Source organism: Fulmarus glacialis, unplaced genomic scaffold, assembly GCF_000690835.1.
Source record: "Fulmarus glacialis isolate BGI_N327 unplaced genomic scaffold, ASM69083v1 scaffold7328, whole genome shotgun sequence".
In the NCBI taxonomy this organism is placed as follows: Eukaryota; Metazoa; Chordata; class Aves; order Procellariiformes; family Procellariidae; genus Fulmarus; species Fulmarus glacialis.
Genome location: NW_009227644.1, coordinates 70470 through 89897, shown reverse-complemented (window position 1 = coordinate 89897; position 19428 = coordinate 70470). Strand labels below are relative to the sequence as shown.

The 19428-nt window shown below is 39.1% G+C and overlaps 1 protein-coding gene across 1 annotated transcript in view; it reads right to left on the bottom strand.

Annotated features, from left to right (window-relative positions):
• NAV3 (neuron navigator 3) overlaps window positions 1–19428 on the bottom strand; it is a gene marked incomplete at its 5' end in the record, with an annotated part of 145255 nt that overhangs the window by 59868 nt on the left and 65959 nt on the right. The window contains 3 exons of the mRNA XM_009583220.1: window positions 806–1511; window positions 3681–3957; window positions 7268–7400. Of these exons, the coding sequence (XP_009581515.1) occupies window positions 806–1511; window positions 3681–3957; window positions 7268–7400 (1116 nt within the window). The remainder of the gene's footprint in view (window positions 1–805; window positions 1512–3680; window positions 3958–7267; window positions 7401–19428) is intronic.

Sequence of the window (19428 nt, the reverse complement as noted above, 5' to 3'; positions counted from 1 at the left end):
AATGCAAAACTTATCGTGATGTAAAGTAAGCACGGCTAATAACAGAAGAATCCATTCTGTATATTACCAAGCCCACAAAAACTAGCTGCAGCTCCCCAGCAGCCTGGAGATGCTGTTTTGGTAACTAGGCACAAGAGGGCACTATTGGCTTTTTCTCCAACTATGCAAATACTCCATCCCAATTTATACTTCATGCAGATTTATACTTCCAGAAACGTTACAGTAAAACATTTCCAATTGAAATTTAGCTTTGCTAATGTTTGTGATGAAAGATGTAACAAAGCTGCTACGATAATGTAACGCTTGTAGCTGGAGCTGCCAACAACGTGAAAGCAAATACTTTATTTATCTATAGAGCTCTTCAGTTCTCCAACCAGGCTATGGCATCGCCTGTTCCAGTAACAGAATGTGCCTGAATGAGGCGTCCTTCTTCCTTTTGGGGGTTTATTAGAGTATTGAGAGTGAACTTCTCATGTGTCTTAATATTCAATAAGAACTTAGAATCATAGTTGGAAGGGACCCATAAGGATCATTGAGTCCAACTTAACCTGCAAACTGTTGTTATGGAAATGTTCCTGAAAAGCTCAAAGCTCAAAGAACAGCCATTTCAGGTCTGGGAAGGTCTTTAGACCTTAAAGAAATAATAGGATTGTGTGAAAAAAATATTACCCTTTTATCTTTTTGCATGTGGTTCTCTGTGTGTGGCAAGATATGCCCTGAAAAGGATTTTTGCCCAGTGCTTTAACACATTGAAAATCCCTGCTTTATATACTGCAACTTCAGGAATTCGTAGAAGAGCACTAACCTTCTAAAGGTGGGTGAGGCGATATCTGGGTATTTGGATCCCGGCTGCCTAAGTCCCGGCGTGCCAGAGGCGCTCGCCGAAGTTGGGCTGGATTTGGGGGAACTGGACAGTGAGACGCTCTCGGAATCGGACACGGCCACTTTCTCTTTTTCCTTGTCCGTCTGGTTGATGGTGACTGGGCTGGACCGCCCTGACCCGATCTTGCTTGGCTCTCGCAGTTTGGTGGCAGCAGCACCAGCAGACTTGCTGCTGACATTGGAGTCGATGCTGCTGGTGCTGGAGCGGTGGCCGCCCCTGCCGGGGATCCCACTGCCACTGGATTTTGATGGGCGAGGCAAACTTCGATACTGCAGAGTCGTCTTTGAGTTCACGTGCAGGACGCCGTCATCCTGGTTCTGGGAACCGTCTAAGCTCGTTTTCCGCCCTGCGTTGGACTTCCCACCGATGGCTGAAGATTTTGGCATTTTTCCTAGAGTCGCTGACCCGCTTGTGATAGTCGCTCCGCTTGTGGTGATTATGGTAGAAGACCCCATCCCAGACTTCTTGAATCCAAACGACCCCGTAGCAGTTGATCTCCCAATGCCAGAGGGAGGCTTTTTTCCTTCATCGCCACTGCTTTTTCCTGCATCTGATGGAGAGCGCTGAATGGAGGCTCCTTTCAGGGGAGTTTTCACTTTTTCTGAAGCTTTTGCATCGTCCGTTTTTCCTAAATAAAAGTATATTTGAAAAGGTCACTTGTGTTTAAGCTGTAATGTCTCAATATCTAATTTTAACACTATATGGTTATGAAAAAATACACAAATAGAAAAATTACCCTAAGAAAACAGACCAATTTGGTCTTTAGTCCCCTATCAGCAGTCAGTAGCAGGTACAATACATTACAGGTAAGCATTAAGTATTAAAAGCTTGAACTTCTCCTGAGAACTTCCAGTTTCATATATAGCTGGAGAGCATAGATGTAGAAAATTGTCCTGAATGAACTATAAGGAATTTTATTTGGCTTTTTTTTTCTGTCAATAGTTTTTCTATATGTAAGAAGTAATATATGAAAATAAAACATGACGTGTAATTAACATTATGACATGTAATTAACAGTATGACATTAATTATGCATGTAGAAATTAGTGGTACTTATTGAGTTCTTTGGTTTTCACTGATTACATTTTTTTAGCTTATAACTAAATTTGTTCTGTTTTTAGTTACACAAAATTATCAGGGAGAGATTGTGTTGTCATGATATGAAACTTCCTGATCTATAATGATATCAATTACATGAGTTAATAGCCTTTGTCTTATCCTTGTTATCTTTTCAAGATTTTTGATTTTCTGAGAGGCTATCTCCAGTACTGCACAGACACGTGCCTATTTCTCCATAATGTTATTGTGACATTCAGAAAGGTTTAAATAAGACATTTTCTTCTATCTTAGAAAAAAATACTCTCTTCTTATGTTTACAAACAACTTTACAGACAAAAAATGCTTTTTCTCTTCTATTCTAATTTGTCTTTAAGCATCTATTGTATGCTCCTAATAAGGAACACATATTCAACATAACAACTTTTCAAGTGATTATGGAAGTTTTGGAGGTGGGTGGCCTAATCTGTCGTAAGGAACTAAACTGTAATGTAGAGCAACACCTACAAGTCAAAACTAAATCCACTCATGTTTTTATGCAGTGCACATTTTATGCTACACAAACACATGCACACGCCAAGATACGGATCAGACTCCTAAGCTGTGAATACGCAGACTATTACTATATGCTTCAAAAATTAAGACCTCTGTTCTGTGTTGCACAGTGGCTGCCTGCTCGTCTTTAGCAAAACAGGTGGTCTGGGAAACTTAGCTCGGCATGCGGTAACCGGTCTAGTATCCCCTTTTTCAATCACTATTACAGAGGTGTCATTTCTGCATCCATTTCTGCATGACCATTGACCACAGCAGTGTTCCTCAGGGATCTTATAGACCAGAGGCTGACCAATGTTAAGCAGTTCCAAATTGCAAAGAAAAAAAAGAGGCTCACAAAAGAGTTGAATTTATTTTGAGGAGTTTTTTGCTAGTTACCTTTATAACTGGGGGTTAATGGTTGCTTATGCAGTATTTCGTCAGGACTGGACGGAGGTCTAGAAAATATCCTATAAAGGGTCAATATTTCCCTAGTAAAATGATAGATTAGATGGTCTTAATAATGATGTTTTCTGCCAACTTTGCATTTTTTTCTTCAAAACTAGATTGCGAAAGTGGCTACTACTTCTGAGAGGCCTTTCAGAAGAAGGTAAGAACTCATAAGTGTGTAAAAAGATTTTTTTTTTCAATTTCTTAACAATGGACTATCAAATACCTGCCGTATCTGGAATGTGACAATTCAGATTTAGTTCAGAAACACTCATTTTGAGTCCCCTGACTTGAATGTTAAACCTTTTTATCTCAACTTCTAATCTTTTGTCATTTGTATGCATATGTTCAATTATCAAAGGTACAGGTTTTCTAGAGAACAAAGATAAGGCAGACCCAAGTCCAAAAATACTTTTAAGAATTCCCTAATAGAAGCCGACATCCTCAAATGATAGTAAAACAAAATGTAATCACAGTTTATGTTATGGATACATTAATGTATGATTAATAAATTATAGTATGCAATGTAGCAGACTAAGAGTCATAGAGGTGAACAAGTTAGTATATTATTACAATCTTGGCTTGCAGTCATTTGTGAGAAGAACTACCAATCTGCTTACAGTTCCTCATATCTGTCACACACTGATAATATCCATTAATTATTTTTAGCCCATTAAAGATTCCTTACTGCTCATAAATGAAGTCTAAGTATAAAGCCTTAATTTTCAGTGCTGTAATCTGAACTACAGAAGTTTCCTACCCGGGGTCTTGAGAGCACTTGTTCCTGCTTTGTGCCTGGACTGAGTTGTTCCTACTTGTGCAGTCATGCCTCTCCTCCAGGATCCGGTCTGTGAAACAGAGAGAGATGCTTTCTGCCCCCCCTTCTCTGACTCTTCAGACAGCCCCGAGGGAAGGCCTTTCCACTTGCCACTGCTGTCCACGCTGCTGTCAAAATCTTCCTCTGGTTTCTTCAGTTCTTCAGTGCTGCCCCAAGTTTCGCTGTCCGTAACTGAGCGCTTCTCCGAGTCCGTCTTCAGCTACAAGAGATTTGCATGAGAAATGGTCAGTCTCAGCATCTTCAGTATTTTCTGATTTCTTAAATCACAGGAGGGGAGGAGAATAAGCATATTGATTTGTTTGTAGCAAGGGCCATGGAAACTTCCCTTCTAAAACATTAGTATTCTGGTCCCAAAAGTTTAAAAACACTCCCATTTTAGGAAGACATTTTTCTTTTTTCTTTTATTTGCAAAAGATTTCAATTCTTTCCTTGATAGACAAACCATAATGAAGTGAAACATCATTTACTTTAACCATCACTGGTGATACCCTCACCACTCCTCAACTCCCTCTGAATTTCACTGCACTGAGAGGTTTTACTAAAAGCTTGAATGGGGGAATTCCTAAGTATACTACTAAAATCACCTCAGTCTGGTTTCATCCCTTCCCTACCACAATCTTCCACTGACCAAATGTGGAATAGTGCTCCAGCAGCACTCACTATGTTGTGCCACTACTGAGCAAGGATAACATCGTCAGCAAAATTATCAGTGCTACAGCTGATGGCTTTTCTACTGGTTTTTCTCCACTGAAATGAATTGTGTCCAACAAGAAACTCACTCTAGCTATATCAGCTAGTTGAGCAGCTAGAAGAGAGACTTACGCAAGCACTACCCACCAGCGGGGTGAAGGTACCTAGCTGGGGTCACGCTTGCTCCAAAACTCAGACCCATGTGGAAGATGCCCCAGTCAGGACCTAACACCCCTGCACCATCTGCTTTCCCTGATGAGTGCTGATAAGGACGTGCTGCAAGGAGCAGCCCAACAAGACAGACAACGTAGAAGCTGTGAAAGCAGCTTAAATAGAAACGTTGGAGACTGACCCTACCCTCTGTTTGACAAGAACTTGTGTCCTTTGTGCTGACAGGCTGTTCGTTGTAACCCTTCCTCCTGTGTTTTCCTGCCTCAGCCTCAAGACTTATTTGCACATCACCATCTCACCCGTCCTGCCTACCTCTGCCCTTCTTTAACAGCAAAAAGTGGTGCTGCGCTCTCAGGTATCACTCTTTGTTACTTTTGTCTGATGTAACCACAGCCCTATCCTCATACAGCCAACCTAAGCAGGACTGCAAACTGGATCGCATTCAGGGGAGGGCCGTTTATTATTCTGTGTCGCCACAACTCCTCCTCCGCAGAGACCCCTCTGTGGCTGTTTCCTAGGCACTACTGTCATAAGTAGGGTTAATACTGATTAGATGACCGACAGAATAATCTGTTGCTGTTTACATATTTGTCATTTGAGGCGTACAAAATGCAAAAGCTCTCTGCCCTTCTGTAATTTCATATGTGCTTTGGAGACGCTAGCACAGAATTTGGGTAAGGATGGATGGGCGAAGAGCCCAAGCAAACATCTACACAAATATTGCAGGGTCCTTCAGAAGAGAGTTTTCATTAGTGTTATTGTTACAACATGTGTAATGCTCCCAGAACTTTTCTCATAAATGAATGGTTACAAATACATAGCTATACATTTTAAAGCAAACTACATCATCATTTCCAAGAAACAACAAGTATAATACTTTCTAAAAGCCTCTTTTCACCATTATGGGATCTGAAAAGTGATGTTAAACCTCTTTTAGTAAGAAAACAACAACAAAATATGCAATTTCTATAGCCAGCTTGCACTGCTCCGATCACTTAAAAAGACTGCAAAAGGGATCTCTGTGTTGCATGAGTATGTCTTACACCTGGAGAACTGCTGGCAAAATACTTCTATATTCTGCTCATCTCAGCTTCTGACTGAGATTGCAGGCTAGCATGGAGTACAGTGTGTTTTGATTAATCTGCCTGGTAAAGGCAGACCTGATAAAGGTCTGTTCCTAGCCTTCATAACATAAAGCAGCTCTGTCGGGAAAGCAACATTTGAACATGTGCTGCATCTCTGCCTATCACTGAACAAGTGTCTGGTTGAGCAGCTAGAACATGAGATCACTCGAATGAAAAACCTGCAAAGAGTTAAATAATCAGCCTGAGATTTCCCAGTCATGATGATGATGATACAGTGGAACAAGTAAGCCAGGACTAGCTGGCCAACACCGTTGGTGTGAAAGGGAAGAGGCTGATGTCCCGTTAGCAACTATGGGCGACCCTGATGGGATGGGAAATGCAATGGTAAGGGCTGAAAAATGCTGGCATCTGTGCGAGTATCTTTGCATGAGTATGACATTGGTCTGAAATCTGTCCTGCTGCAGATTACAGTAATCTTCATTCCCAAAGTAACTTTGTTTCCCCGTTGTCTGGAGGAAATGACAAATATGTGTTTTTCTCCTATTGACAAAGTCTGCCACAATGTACATCTACAAAACAGATCTCTGAATGGCGGGCACTGGCTGCCTGCAGGAGTCTAAATGCAATTGGGAGTGTCAGTCTTGTGTCCTGAATACTTGACATCAAATCACTGGGGGCAACAACTCTTCCCCTATGCTGAGTGTTCAGTCTTGAAGTTCCCTGCTTGTAAACAGGAGATGACATGGCAGAGAATACTTTTCTATTGAGACTAACTCTTCTGTTTTTCTTTCTTTTTGGGGGGGAACTGACTCCTGCAAGCATTCTGTATTGGTTTTTTTGATCACTTGCAGCTTTGAGGGGAAGAAATACTGGGACACCTGGCACAAGGGTTTTGTATTTATATATACACACATATATATCTCTATTACCTACATAGCTTGTGGCTGCACACTGCTCAGAACTCTATTTTGACACTATGCATTGTCAGCTTGTGGGCCCATGGGACACTTTTATTCCTGGACCCAACTGGGGAGAAGAGACGCTCTGCCACCTGTGGGCTCCTTCCTTCAGCCTCTTTTCTCCCAGTGGAGAGAACAGGGAAAGGACAGCACAGCCTATGCATTTCTTCCCTGATACGTGTCAGCTCATGAAAGACAAAAACTATCTTATTTTAAATTGTGCTCTCTGTTGAAAGAGATACTCCAAATGGGATGAAGTGAGTAGAAATCCACCCATCACAGATCCAGTCATATTGTGGTTTTTGTGTTAGGGTGAAGCAGGCGCTGGGGGCTTTCTGAGGCTGGGACCAGGGGGGGCTCCTCCGGGGCAGGCAGAACCAGGTCTCGCTGGCCGGCGCCTTCGGCAGTGGGATATGCCCCAGGAGCAAGGCAGGTTGGGTCAGTGGGGTCCATGGGCTTCTTGCACACAAGTGTGATAGAGGAGTTTGTAAAATATTACTGTTTCATTTGTTTCAGAGGCATTGATACTAAACTTTTTTCTTTGTTATCCTGCACGCTTGTGGGGTGTTGCAAGAAATGACAATGAAAAGCTACTCACCTGGGCATGAGTGTTCTTCCTTGAAGAGGCAGTTATATTGGAATAAGAGCTGACAGATGAGGTGGTATTCAAATCATCTGTGCTGAGGTTGTCAAGAGTGTCACTGAGGCCACTACTAACTGAGCTGCTGTCATCCCAGCTGCAGAGAAAGGAGCACATCTACTTTACGTACTGTGTGTCAATAGGCAGAAAGCATCTCAAAATCAATAGATGGCAATTACTTGTTCTTCAAGAAGTGTACCAGAAAATTTTCAGTAATATTTCCTAATGTACAATGAATATTAGTTTTCAGACTTTTTAATTAATTATTCACTCACTGTCAAGTGGTTGCTTGTTCAATTAATGAAAGACCCAGGTGCCTTTTAAAAAATTAACATCAAGTCTAAGAAAGCACTAGTGTAAGTCATTAGAACAGGTTGTTTCATGCTTCATTGCAATCACATTCAGTACATTGGCAGGGAAATCCATTAAACCTACGTGGTATTGCTAGCCAAAGCATTATTAATAGCTTTGAGAACACCTGATGGATTTCCAGGCTACAGAAAAATAAAAGGAGTATCTCTTCTGCAGCCTTCAGTATTTCCAAAAGTTTTATTTTCTTGTCTTCAGCCTTTGTCTAGTGGGTGCAATGTCATCAAAATAGGATTCCCTGACAATACAGTCACCAGAATTGACAGAGAACACGTTATACAACTCTCAAGAAACACAGGCTGTCAACTCTACTGCTTTGGGAAATTGGGGCAGAGGATGCAAATGAGAGAAAGGTTACTCTTATAGAAATGCCATTCACCTAATCTCACAAAAGCCTTGCTTTTGCACAGAAGGGAGGTTGATCTGTGTTTCTCAGACCTTTCTCTACCCAATTGCTTTTCCATGGTGTTACATTATGACTCTTAGCTTATTGCCATATACAGCAGTATACTCCCAGTTTTGCTGTATCTCCACCTGCTAATCTTGTTTTGGATTATTCCCACAGAGTTTGAAAAATATTCACCTTATCACTTGCAGCACAAACAAGGGAAATATCTGTGAATTCTTATTTTACACGTGGTGTTTTGGGAGATTAAATTCACTTATCCACTTCTTCATGGAAGGCTTTAGAAAGTCATAACAGCAGTGACAGTGAACTGCATGGTACAAAATGTGTGCTGATGCACCAGAAAGTTCAGTGCACTAGTCTTGTATCATAGCAACTGCAATAAGCATTACCTTCGTTTTGCGAAAGGTAGAAAATCACATTAGTAAGCCAGCTCAGTGACAAGACAAACATATTTCAGAGGGCAAGAGTTTATTACAGTGCTGCACTTTCCACCGTTGAGTACAATGACTACAAATAAATATGTCTTCTGCAACATTTCCAGGTAATATACACACAAGTGATTTAATTATAAAATTTAATATCTAAGCAATTATAATATCATACCTTATAGGCTGCCCATCTTCATCTAAGAACCATCTCGGAAGCACTAGTCATTTATACTTTCTGTATTTTTCACTGTCTAATGTGATACGGAATTTTATTGATGCTAAAAGCCATTATTCAAATGCCATGTCCCACATGGGAATATACCTTGTATAACAGTGTTAAGGCTGAGAACCTTAAAGACGGATAAAAACATAAATAATATTAAATGTGGTTAGGTTTTAGAAAAGATAATATGCCCTCGTTAAAAGATACTTTAAAAAAGGAAAAAAAAAATCATAAGCCAGATCCAAAATGAGATATATTGGGTACTTCCACAAGCAACATGAACTTTTAATGTATGACATTCATGTCAATTAATACTTGACCATCAGTTTTCTGAGTCTACCCTAAGACTCTGGGGACCAAGATCAATGTTTAATTCTGTTTCTCCATGTTTGTTTGCTACTTTATTCTATTTTAATTTTTGGTACTTCTTTTCATGCTCATTTTTCTCTGTAAGAAGATTCACATTTTCTAAATTCTGAATTAGTTCAGCTGATTCACAAAATATAAACATGTTCTCTACAGCTGAAGTTTTCAGGCAAAAATGGCTATGATCATGTTTCCTTTCTATTATGTCTTCTCTGTGGTGTTTCAGACTCATCACACCTCACTCACCACTGGATTATTAGTGGGTTCTGGGAACGCTCACGGCCATCTTGTAAGATACATAGAAGATTATTTTGACACCTCCACTACTGACCTTTCAGAGTCATCACTATATTTGTCTGGATTTTTTTTCTCTTATGACACAGGTGCTCAAGATGTTTTCTAAATTTGGGGGCTTTCATACCCCCAAATTTCTGCTAATATACAGTATGCCTGTAAAAAACAGGAATACCCAAAACCTCTCTCTTTCCTGTATGGTATTTTTCTAAGGACTATTAGAGAAACTGATTCCTACTTGAAACAATATTTTGTACCAACCTTTTGAAAATACATAGTAAAAATGGAAAACTCCAACAAAACAGACCATATCAGCCACCCTTTTGGCAATGAAGATCGTTGTTCTGTGCTTATTTTAGTGCGCTGTCCGGAGTTGGTTTAACTTGTTCATGCAGCTAAATCTTTTATCTCTCAGTACTTACCGTTTTGACATTTTCAGACCTCTTTCCCCATATCTAGATAGTATAGTTGCTATCGATAAGTTAATATAATTTTTGGATAATGAAGATGCCTTATTTATAATTTGGAAAAAATTCATGATGATTCATATTCATTTCTCCTTTAAACTAGCAAATGTATGACAAACAAATCTGGTAAAATTAGATGTGCATCATCTTGAGATTGAAAACCCATTCTTTCCTTGTAATTTTTGTTCTTGTTCCTCCTACCCCTCATCAAAACAATACTCATTGTCAAACTGTACCTAAGGGACTTAATATAGGCTTTTAATATACTGGCTAAGATTCAACTTTTATTTTAATTTTATCTTACATTTACTTTTCTCTTTTTCATGCATCCTACAGAGTTTATGACAAGTCAGGTTAGCACCACTGCTTATTAATGCCTGACACTTCCCTTTTTAAAACCACATTTTAGCTACTTAAAACACTGGCAAAATCTGCTTTTTTTTTCTTGTTGGGTGTCAGCCTCAGGTCAATTTCTTTAAAAGAAAATGTCAGCAAATGCAGTTCAGCTATCTGGGAGACTGAGGCTAAGAGAAAAATGCCCTGTTTTGACAAGTTTGGGCAAACTTTTTTTTGAGACCCTGGATCCCAAGAGGAACTGGAGAAGAACCTTGAAATTCAGCAAGCCATAATCTTCACATTAAGGATGTGCATTTTCCTGCTTCTAAGAGAAAACCTCAGATCTGGATAATTTATAAATCTCTTCAAAATCTCTGTTTGCATATGCCTGACAGAGATTTTTTTCAGATAACTGGCCAAAGTTTCCCCCCCTACCCAGCAGCTCAGCTCAGCCTGCTGTGTGTTGCCTAGTGCTGGGTTCAAATCAGCAAACGGAGAACAAGCAAACAGCCCAGCAGTCACTACTCTCATTGTGAAAGTACTATTTTTTCTCTAGAAATGCTTCATTAATTTAGTGCTTATAAGAGGTCTGCTCTAGGGATGAATCTGAATTTTGCATTAAAGCAAGCTGCCTTCTGTGATTTTTCAAAGAAGTTGAAAGACTTCCATAACAAAAGGGACTATATGAAGCATGATTGAAGCCCCTGGTGTACCAGACTCCCTGCAACCTGCAAGATATTAGGTGACTGCTTTAACCAACATTTTTAACAAGCCGGACACCAATAAAGAGCTTCTAATTTTCTTTAGAGCTCAGCATCTGACTTGCAAAGATGTAATGCATGCAAACGTATGCTTTGAACCTATAGTTTGCTGCAGGGGTATCTTAAAATTTAGGTTACCAGCAACTCAAACTGTATGTCAAAAACCAGCAGCTATTTTCAGCCTTACTATTGCTGTACTTCAGCTCTCCATCTGTAAAATGGACACAATACATGTACAAATGAGTTTGAAAACACAGTCTATGATAATTGTGGATACTCAGACACTACACTAAAAAGCACCTTAAAACAACCCCTTTCTCTTTAGAAAAATATTCAAATGGCATATGACAAATAAAACAAGGAGCCGCATATGATAAATAATAAGGAATACACGAAATGTTGAATAACTGCTTTAAAACTGAACACCCTCAATCTACACATTATATAAAACAAGGACTTTAGAGATCGGGGTATGCTGTTGACCAAACCATGACTGCCTGAAAATGTATGTGCATCAGAAATCTGAATTAAGGTTACACAGGCAACTCTTTTGTTACTTCTGAGTGCTTTTACAACCTCATTAAGTTATTTTCACACAGCATGAGTAACATTCAGCTTTATCAACTTCACAATTGTGATAATTATTCCGTCACTTCAGTCATATGCAGGGCTGAATCTGAGCAGGGAAGCTGTACTGCAGTAGGAATGCCCCTTCACCTTGGGAGCTAGAAAAAGTGTGCCCAACCATGTGATGGGCACCGAGGGGTGTCTTCCCTCCCGTCCCCTGGTTACATTTATGGCCACTGTGTTACAACCTTCATCCAGAAACATACCTCATGCTCTTTGAGTTTGCCCAGGCTCTTCACAGTGACATTACCAATATTCTTTCCGCTTAGAAGATCTGTGTTTTTCTTTGATGCACTAGGTGTGCCTGTGAGATTATTTGCACTAGCTAAAACTCATCCTCTAATTCTAGCCTGCATCTTTCAAATCTGAACAGTTCTTGCCCATTTTGAAGCAAGAAATAACACTTCTGCTGGAGAAGACTTCCACATTTTCTCTAGTTGCCGAAGGCTGTGAATATTGTACACGTCCTGATGCTCCACAAATTGTTCCCAATGCTTCAAGCAAAGTTCCAACTCCTTGATTATACCAAATACTCCAGGAAGTTGAGGAATCACAACTTGCTATCTACACAATTGGTTAGTCTCTGCTATCACTCTTTATCTCAGTTTCATTAGTGTGCATTAGTACTGGAAAGATCTCTCTGTAATAATCCTCTCATTGACCTTTCTACTGCATAGTTCTAGAAATAGCAAGGTGTCTGAAGTCAAAATACCTGGTGCTTAACAGCAGTGTGTAGAGCTGAACAAAGATTATAAATGTATTCCCACAAGTATTCCCTCAAATGGAAAGATAAATTGCATGAGCTGTGCTTATGACACTTTTGTGTTTGCTTTCCACAAGTATTTGGTTTTCTTTGCTTGAAAATAATCCAATTCTGAGTTCACATGCTGAAGTATATGAACCAAATGAGGGATATTTTATATAGGATAAGACATTATTTCAAAAACCAGGTGGGCAAGCAACAAAGCTCTAGTGCAAAGGTGCAATGAAACAAGCCAGATAATACTTGATTGTACCCCACATAATGAAGACCTGCAGCAATATGCAACAATTTTTTCTAGATATTTTGTGTGATGGCTGAAAATACAAAATGCACTGCATTGGGAGAGCAATGAATCCTGAAGGTACATGACAAGAGGAAGTGGTACTAACAATCTCTGTTAGCTCCATGGATACCTAAAATATTCTCCTTTCACAGTACTTGTTTCAGAAAATCAAAGCAGTCTCTAATTGCAGACAAGACACGGCAGAGTGCCCAACCACAATGATTGTTTCTTCCACCCTTCTTGTTTCTATTTTCAGCATTTTCCTACAAGCTCTTAAACTTGCCAGCTCAGTGAAGTCCACCATACTGATAAGGTAGTTCAATGCCTGGAATTTGTTTCAACATTGACATACTTCATTAATTTTTGAGAGCACCTCCAGCCAAAGTGACCTACGTATGCAAATGAAAAAGCTTTTCACAAGCAGATCATCAGACATATGAAGGCAGCAAGACTCTAATCAATGTGCTATCGAGTCTGCTGGAAAAGTATGGTTCCTTCAATGCATCCAGCCCTTGGCATAGTTTGACAAGTTGCTGGCATTTTTTTCTTTGGTTCATTACCCATTTTTGCAAGCAGAAGCAGGAACTACAGCTTGCAGAATACAGCTCTAGAAAACAAAACCAAAACCTTTCCTCTTAAAGCATTCATTTAATTAGAATAACTGTTCTATCTAGGAAGGTTTGTAACTCTGAATTAAAAATAGCACTGCATTTGTCACATGCTTCGTACTGCACATAAAGGGCTTTAGACCACAGTAGTAGACCTACAATCCTTGCGTGTCTTGCTTAGGAATGAGAAATCCTTAGTCACATTCTTGCTAATGCCAGTGGAACTCACATATCCCCAAGGACTTGTGTATGGATTTGGGATTCAGGGAATCTGAACAAACACATTTATCAAAACAACCTTTTTATAGCAACTCTGAGCTTTCAAAACGTGAAAACACTTTTAAATACTTCTAAATTGTTCATTACCATAGCTGGTACATATGGGGCAGTGCACAAGTGTATTTCTGCTGCTGGGAAGAATGGTCTTAGAGGACAAACGAAATAACTGAAATCATGACAAGAGAGTAATAATTGGGGCTAAACAGAAACTTAACTCCTGAGCGTGTGTCTGAGGATCTACAAATCCATACTAAGAGCAGATCAAAGATGAGCAGTAAGGTGTTGTTCCTTCCTCTGGCTGCACACAGCTGGCTGTTCTATGTTAATGAATCCCCAGATGATGCAGGTCTCCATGTCCCTCTCTTAGAGCCTCTGGATGTCTCTACACAATTGTTCATAGAAACAGTAGAGGTACGAGAAACACAAGCAATGGCTTTGATTAGTATAGCCTACTTCCATGTTTGCCAAATAAGATGCTAGTATACTAGTCTACTGCAGTGGCTAGGACTGGGACACCCTCAGTTATACTGGATAGTTATTTAAATTAGCCAATAGTGCCCTAAAAAACCAACATTCCCAAATTTAACCACCTGGATTGTCAGAGTGGCTACCTGGATTGTAAGACAATTCATGTCAGTGATGTGCAAGGCATCTACATTAAATGTGTGTTAGGAAATCAAAGGTTGGCATTTAATCCCCTAGGTAGTCAGCAGACAAAGGCAGGTATGTCCAAAGGATAAGTAGGAAAGACTGGAGAAATATGATAGAGGTAGAGGACTTAAAATAGATGCCCACAGTAGAAAGCTTGAACTTAGTACACCTTTCCTTACTCTACTCATACAAATTAAGTCCTGCAAGAGGAAGATGGGACTCATTGACCATCAGTCTGTGCTTAAGCTAGTCCCACACACATAAAATCCATAAAACAGGGAATGCAATGCATAAATCAGGCTCCGTGACACACTCCATGAAGGTGGACGTTGCTTCTCTACAGCACACCAGTAAAGTGAATATTAACATGCAGTCCAGGCTGCTGCCATGAACCATCCTCTCTGACACCCATATTTCAGGACACATTTCAGGGGAGTAAGGCAGGATTCAGCCTAAAATAAAGACTTTATAACTACTCCTCTAATTGACTTTAGAGAACAGAAATGATCTCTTAGCTCATTAAGAAGAAAAGATAAGAAAATAATTGGACTGTTTTACTCAAAGCAACTCCTCACTAGCGTGCCAATATATCAGCTGGCAAACTTTCTCCTTCAAAGTTCAATTCATCATGAATTAATCCATTTTAAATCTTTTACTGTGAGCTCAGCTGCTCATTATTCATAAAACAGCTACACTGACCCTTCACAGACAGATTCAAGATGGCACAGAGTTCATAAAATCAATGCTTTGTTTCAATTGACAGACTGAGAGCCAAAGCCCAGGCCCTGAATCAAACCAGAAACTTGCAGGGCCTATAAATTTCATTACAGCTATTCTATCCTCACAGCTAAATGAAACCATAGCCAGTTGGACTCATACTTCACCACCTTTTCCTCAGCAAGTGTAATGCATTACCTGTCATACCCAAACAAGACAACCACTGAAGTGTTAATCCTGAATTACTTTGAGGTCATGGATAGAAAATCACGTGACGTAGATTTCAAAATGGATGCATTCAGCATATTCTAAGGAAAATCGTTTACAATTTAAAAGAACAGTGATGCATTTATGCATCTGCTTTCATGCAGTATCACTTTGGGAGCATTTTTTATTTCACGTTTGAAATCTTTTTATAACAAGATCCAATTAGAAAATTATATCCTACTACAGAAATTACTTCTAGCCCAAGAGCACAATTAGAGCAAAATGCATTTTTGCAAAGTCAATGTATTTCCATATTTCTTCTCCCAAGAATTTAATAAGTGCTTTAAGAAATAATTTGGTTTTAGAGCCTGCAGGAAAAAAAATGAATTGATGGAAGATTTACATTTCTTGTGACAATTATACATACCTTGCAAAACCTGCATACCCACACCTCAGGATCTGAATAAGTCTTTGCCAAAACCCCTTCTGGTTTCCACTTATTTCTGAATACAATGCTTAATCTGACATGATAGGGACAGCAGAAAGTTATTAACTAGCTCTACATTCATAACAGAATGTATCAACAATCAGAAGAAGGAACTTTGCAAAATGGAATTTAGGCAAGTGTTACTTGGATAAAATAATAAATATACAAGTAGAAAAGATATTTTGTTCCTGGAATGCACAGTTCTTTTTTTTTTGCATGAGGCAGATAAACAGCATCCATTTTTAATTACATTTCAAACAGTCTATGGAAAATAGTAATATATGGGCTGAAGCAAGATGTAAAGAAGTAATTCCATCAACAACTGTTGACAATATCATAACAAACCAAGGGAGAAAAGCTTTTGATGGAATTATCTTCCTGCTGCTGTTTGTTATGTTTTTAATACACTGTTTGGATCCAAGAGACTTTTAAATTTTTCAAATGCAGATTCAGACAAGTTAATTAACATCAGTTGAATGGACATAAATAAACAAATGACAGTGCCTATACAGTTCTTCAGAAGATACAAAAGCAATATAAAACTTCATTCCTTGTCACGTCGTCACTTTAAGAAGTAAAAATGTCATTCTTTGTATATGGTCAATTTGCATCCCGAAAAGCGAAGAGAGAAATGAGATCCCACAAGCATAAAAAAATATCTCATGGGATCCACATTTGTATTTGAAGGAAAACTATACTGAAACCAGCACCTTAAATACCCTGAGATAAGCAGGATTTGCCATTCACGTTTGCAAACTGCCAGTCACAGCTTCCGCTGGGAGAGAGGTACTGAAAAATCAAAGCTCTTTACTCAACCTTGTTTTTACAGCATATGAAGAAACCAAACAGATCCTCCTGATAATTGTTCAGAGGAGAACTCTTCCTAGTAATTATTTGCCTGATGTCAAAGTCCGATTTACTGGTTACCTCCTCTGTTGTGTGTAGTCTCTCACTTTTAAGAATATTTGTTGCTAGAACTGTCTATCCTAATTTTGCTTACGTGCAGAAGCAGGGATTTATTTTTCCTGCTTGCAACTGATTAAACTCAATCTGAAGAAAAAAACATACAGAACTATGTTAGCAGAATGATGAGAAATAAGTCTCTGTTCATTCTGGTCACGATATTCATCCTATAACTCTCCATGAAATAGCAACACTTAAAAACAGTTTTATGCAGCTTTGCTGTTGGGGTAAAGCAAGGTTTGGAGCTGCTTTCGGCTTGTGGGAGACATTTGTTACCCCACATTGTCCTTTGCTGATGATGAAAAGATGTGGCAGGCAGAGACTAAACCAAAATTGTTATATCTCATTTGTAATTTTATGCTTTTTTATTTTAAATCATCCTTTACAACTGTAAGCTGAAAGTAACAACTTATTGTGGGACACCACCAATCCTTGTCACCTCATTGCAGCACTCCCTGATAACCTTCTTACCAGTTGGCATAAGGTGGTCCCAGAGCTCGTGGTCCTGTACTGCCATCCGAGGAATGGGGAGAGCACCTTGTGAGCGCGATGCCTCCCATCACGCATAAGCACAATCAGAAATGCAGCCCTTCCAAAAGCATGGGATGAATTTTATTTGAGAAGCAACTGCAAGCAACGGGCTTCCTCCCGCACACCCTCATTCAATGCAGTTTTTCCCTGAAGACCTCAAGACAAGGTGCTGGTTTGTTGAATTTAGCAACAAGTTGCGACTGTGGGAAAAGCTGCTAGTTCGATGCCTAAAGGGCTTCTTAATAAAAATCTTCACTCTTGAAACTCTCTGAGAGCTTGATCCACACAAATATTTTCAGATAACAGGGTAGGCCTATTATCTGAAGCTTAATAGGATTACTTACTTGCAGTCAGCATCACGACAACAACCTGTCTGACAAAGGACAAGTTAAGCAGAACACAAAGCTGTTTCTTCTCCTGGTTTTGTTTGCCAGGACTGTCATCACTTACACCTGTGGCTCATTTTGCAGATTTTGCTGAGTAAAGACCCAGATTACTGCTTTAGCAGAAAGTAGAAAGGGACTTTCTCCTCCTTCTGCATGACCTGATTTTTAGCATCATTTAGTAAAGAATGAAGGCTTCAATGCTCATACTCTCTGTGCACCTGGCCTTCAGGCCCTTGCTCGTCAGTGCTGCCTAGGCAAAACTGCTGGATGATTTTAATTAAACTTTGAAGAAAACACAAAGCCTCAAAAAAATTGTTGTTTGTAACACTCATGAAAACACAGAGCCATGTGAAGACAGAGGCAAAGCAGAAGTCTCTCTGAAAGGAAACGTGCAATACCAATTAAATATATCAGACATACATGATTCCGTACACAAAACCAGACTACTTAAAAAAAAAAAAGAAAAAAGAAAGGTTCATCCAGTTTATGCATATCTTTAATCTCTTTTTAATCAATAGGTTCATGAAGCATTTTCATTCGGTTTTGAGATTTGGAGTTTCTTTCCCTGATTTTTAATTCCTTCTAGCCTTTTCCCCCATGAAGGTCAGGCTGCTGAGTTTAGAAAACAGAGATTTCAGAACCAAACTTATTTGCAGAGGTTTAGTCATCCTAGCATTTATTTGATTTTTTTTTCAATTCCCCAAATGTTAAAGATTTTCTCATTCTGCATTAAAGAGCTATTTGGGCATTTAGATTATTGACATCGGTTAGTTTTAGATAAATTCTGTTTTAAGAGTTTAATGTTATCTTTAATCCTGACTTATGCCAGGCTTTTGCAGCAATTTTAAATGCTGTTCCGGTACACCTTATGTTACATCGTCACTTTTCACATGGTCATTAGCAGCAATCGTTGATCCATAGTATTTTGATTCTGCTCAGACATCACAACTGGGATCAATTCTACCACTGAAAGTTTCCAGATGTATTTATTTTTATTCCATATACCAGTGGTACCCAATCTTTTTTGGTCCCATCATCTCTTGAAGAATTCCTGTGCCATGTGTTTAGCATCTTGCCAATGAGGGCAGAAGCATCTTATTTATGGAACAATTACTTCAAGCTTCAACCTAATCCTTATCCAGTTTTTAGGAATCTGGAGAAAAAAGGGTTGTAGGAAGTGAGTTGCAGGCCAGGTAAATTGCCCAGGTTTCTGGACTGTGACAGGGCAAAATATCATTGATATACAGAAAAGTCTACTTAATATTGAACAAAACCATCTTTTTCTAAATTGAAACATCTTCAATGAAATACTCTATCATATGCTAGTCATATGAAAAAAATGTATAGGTAAGAAAATAATAAAGGATAACATAAAATGGATGCTTGAAACAAAACTTTAAGAAGATAATTTCTTTTTTCTTAAATCAAACATATCTCAATTTCTCCTGTGACAAATTAAAAAAACATTTCACTCATAATTTAATGCAAAACCAGAGCCAAAATATTCCCTTAAAAAGAAATGGCAAATTTTGATCAAATCTCTATAGATACGCAACAAGCAAAAATAACTAATTGTGATATTTTAAGCACCTAAACTTTTTGGTATTCTTCCTAGTGCAGTGACAGATGTTTCCTAAAGGCATTGCTGCATTCTGTTTTGTAAACAATTTCCTTCAAAAAAGAAGAACCCAAGCCTTAGGAAAGTTGTAGTCCTTCTGGATGACGGAATATTTCCTTTGGCTGTTTTTAGCTCAAAGTTCAGAGAAACAGCACATTAAAAGCACCCCTTTCAGCTGAAAAGGTGGCAGCACTAATGTATCTCACTATGAGTTCTCTCTTTGCAAGGGATGAAAGTACCAAAATCACTACTATTGCCAGATTGACTGAAAGAGAAAAATGGTGCTCATGGATTCAAGACACTCTTGACACAGCTTGTCAGCACAGTGTGGATTACAGGTTTGAAAAAGAGG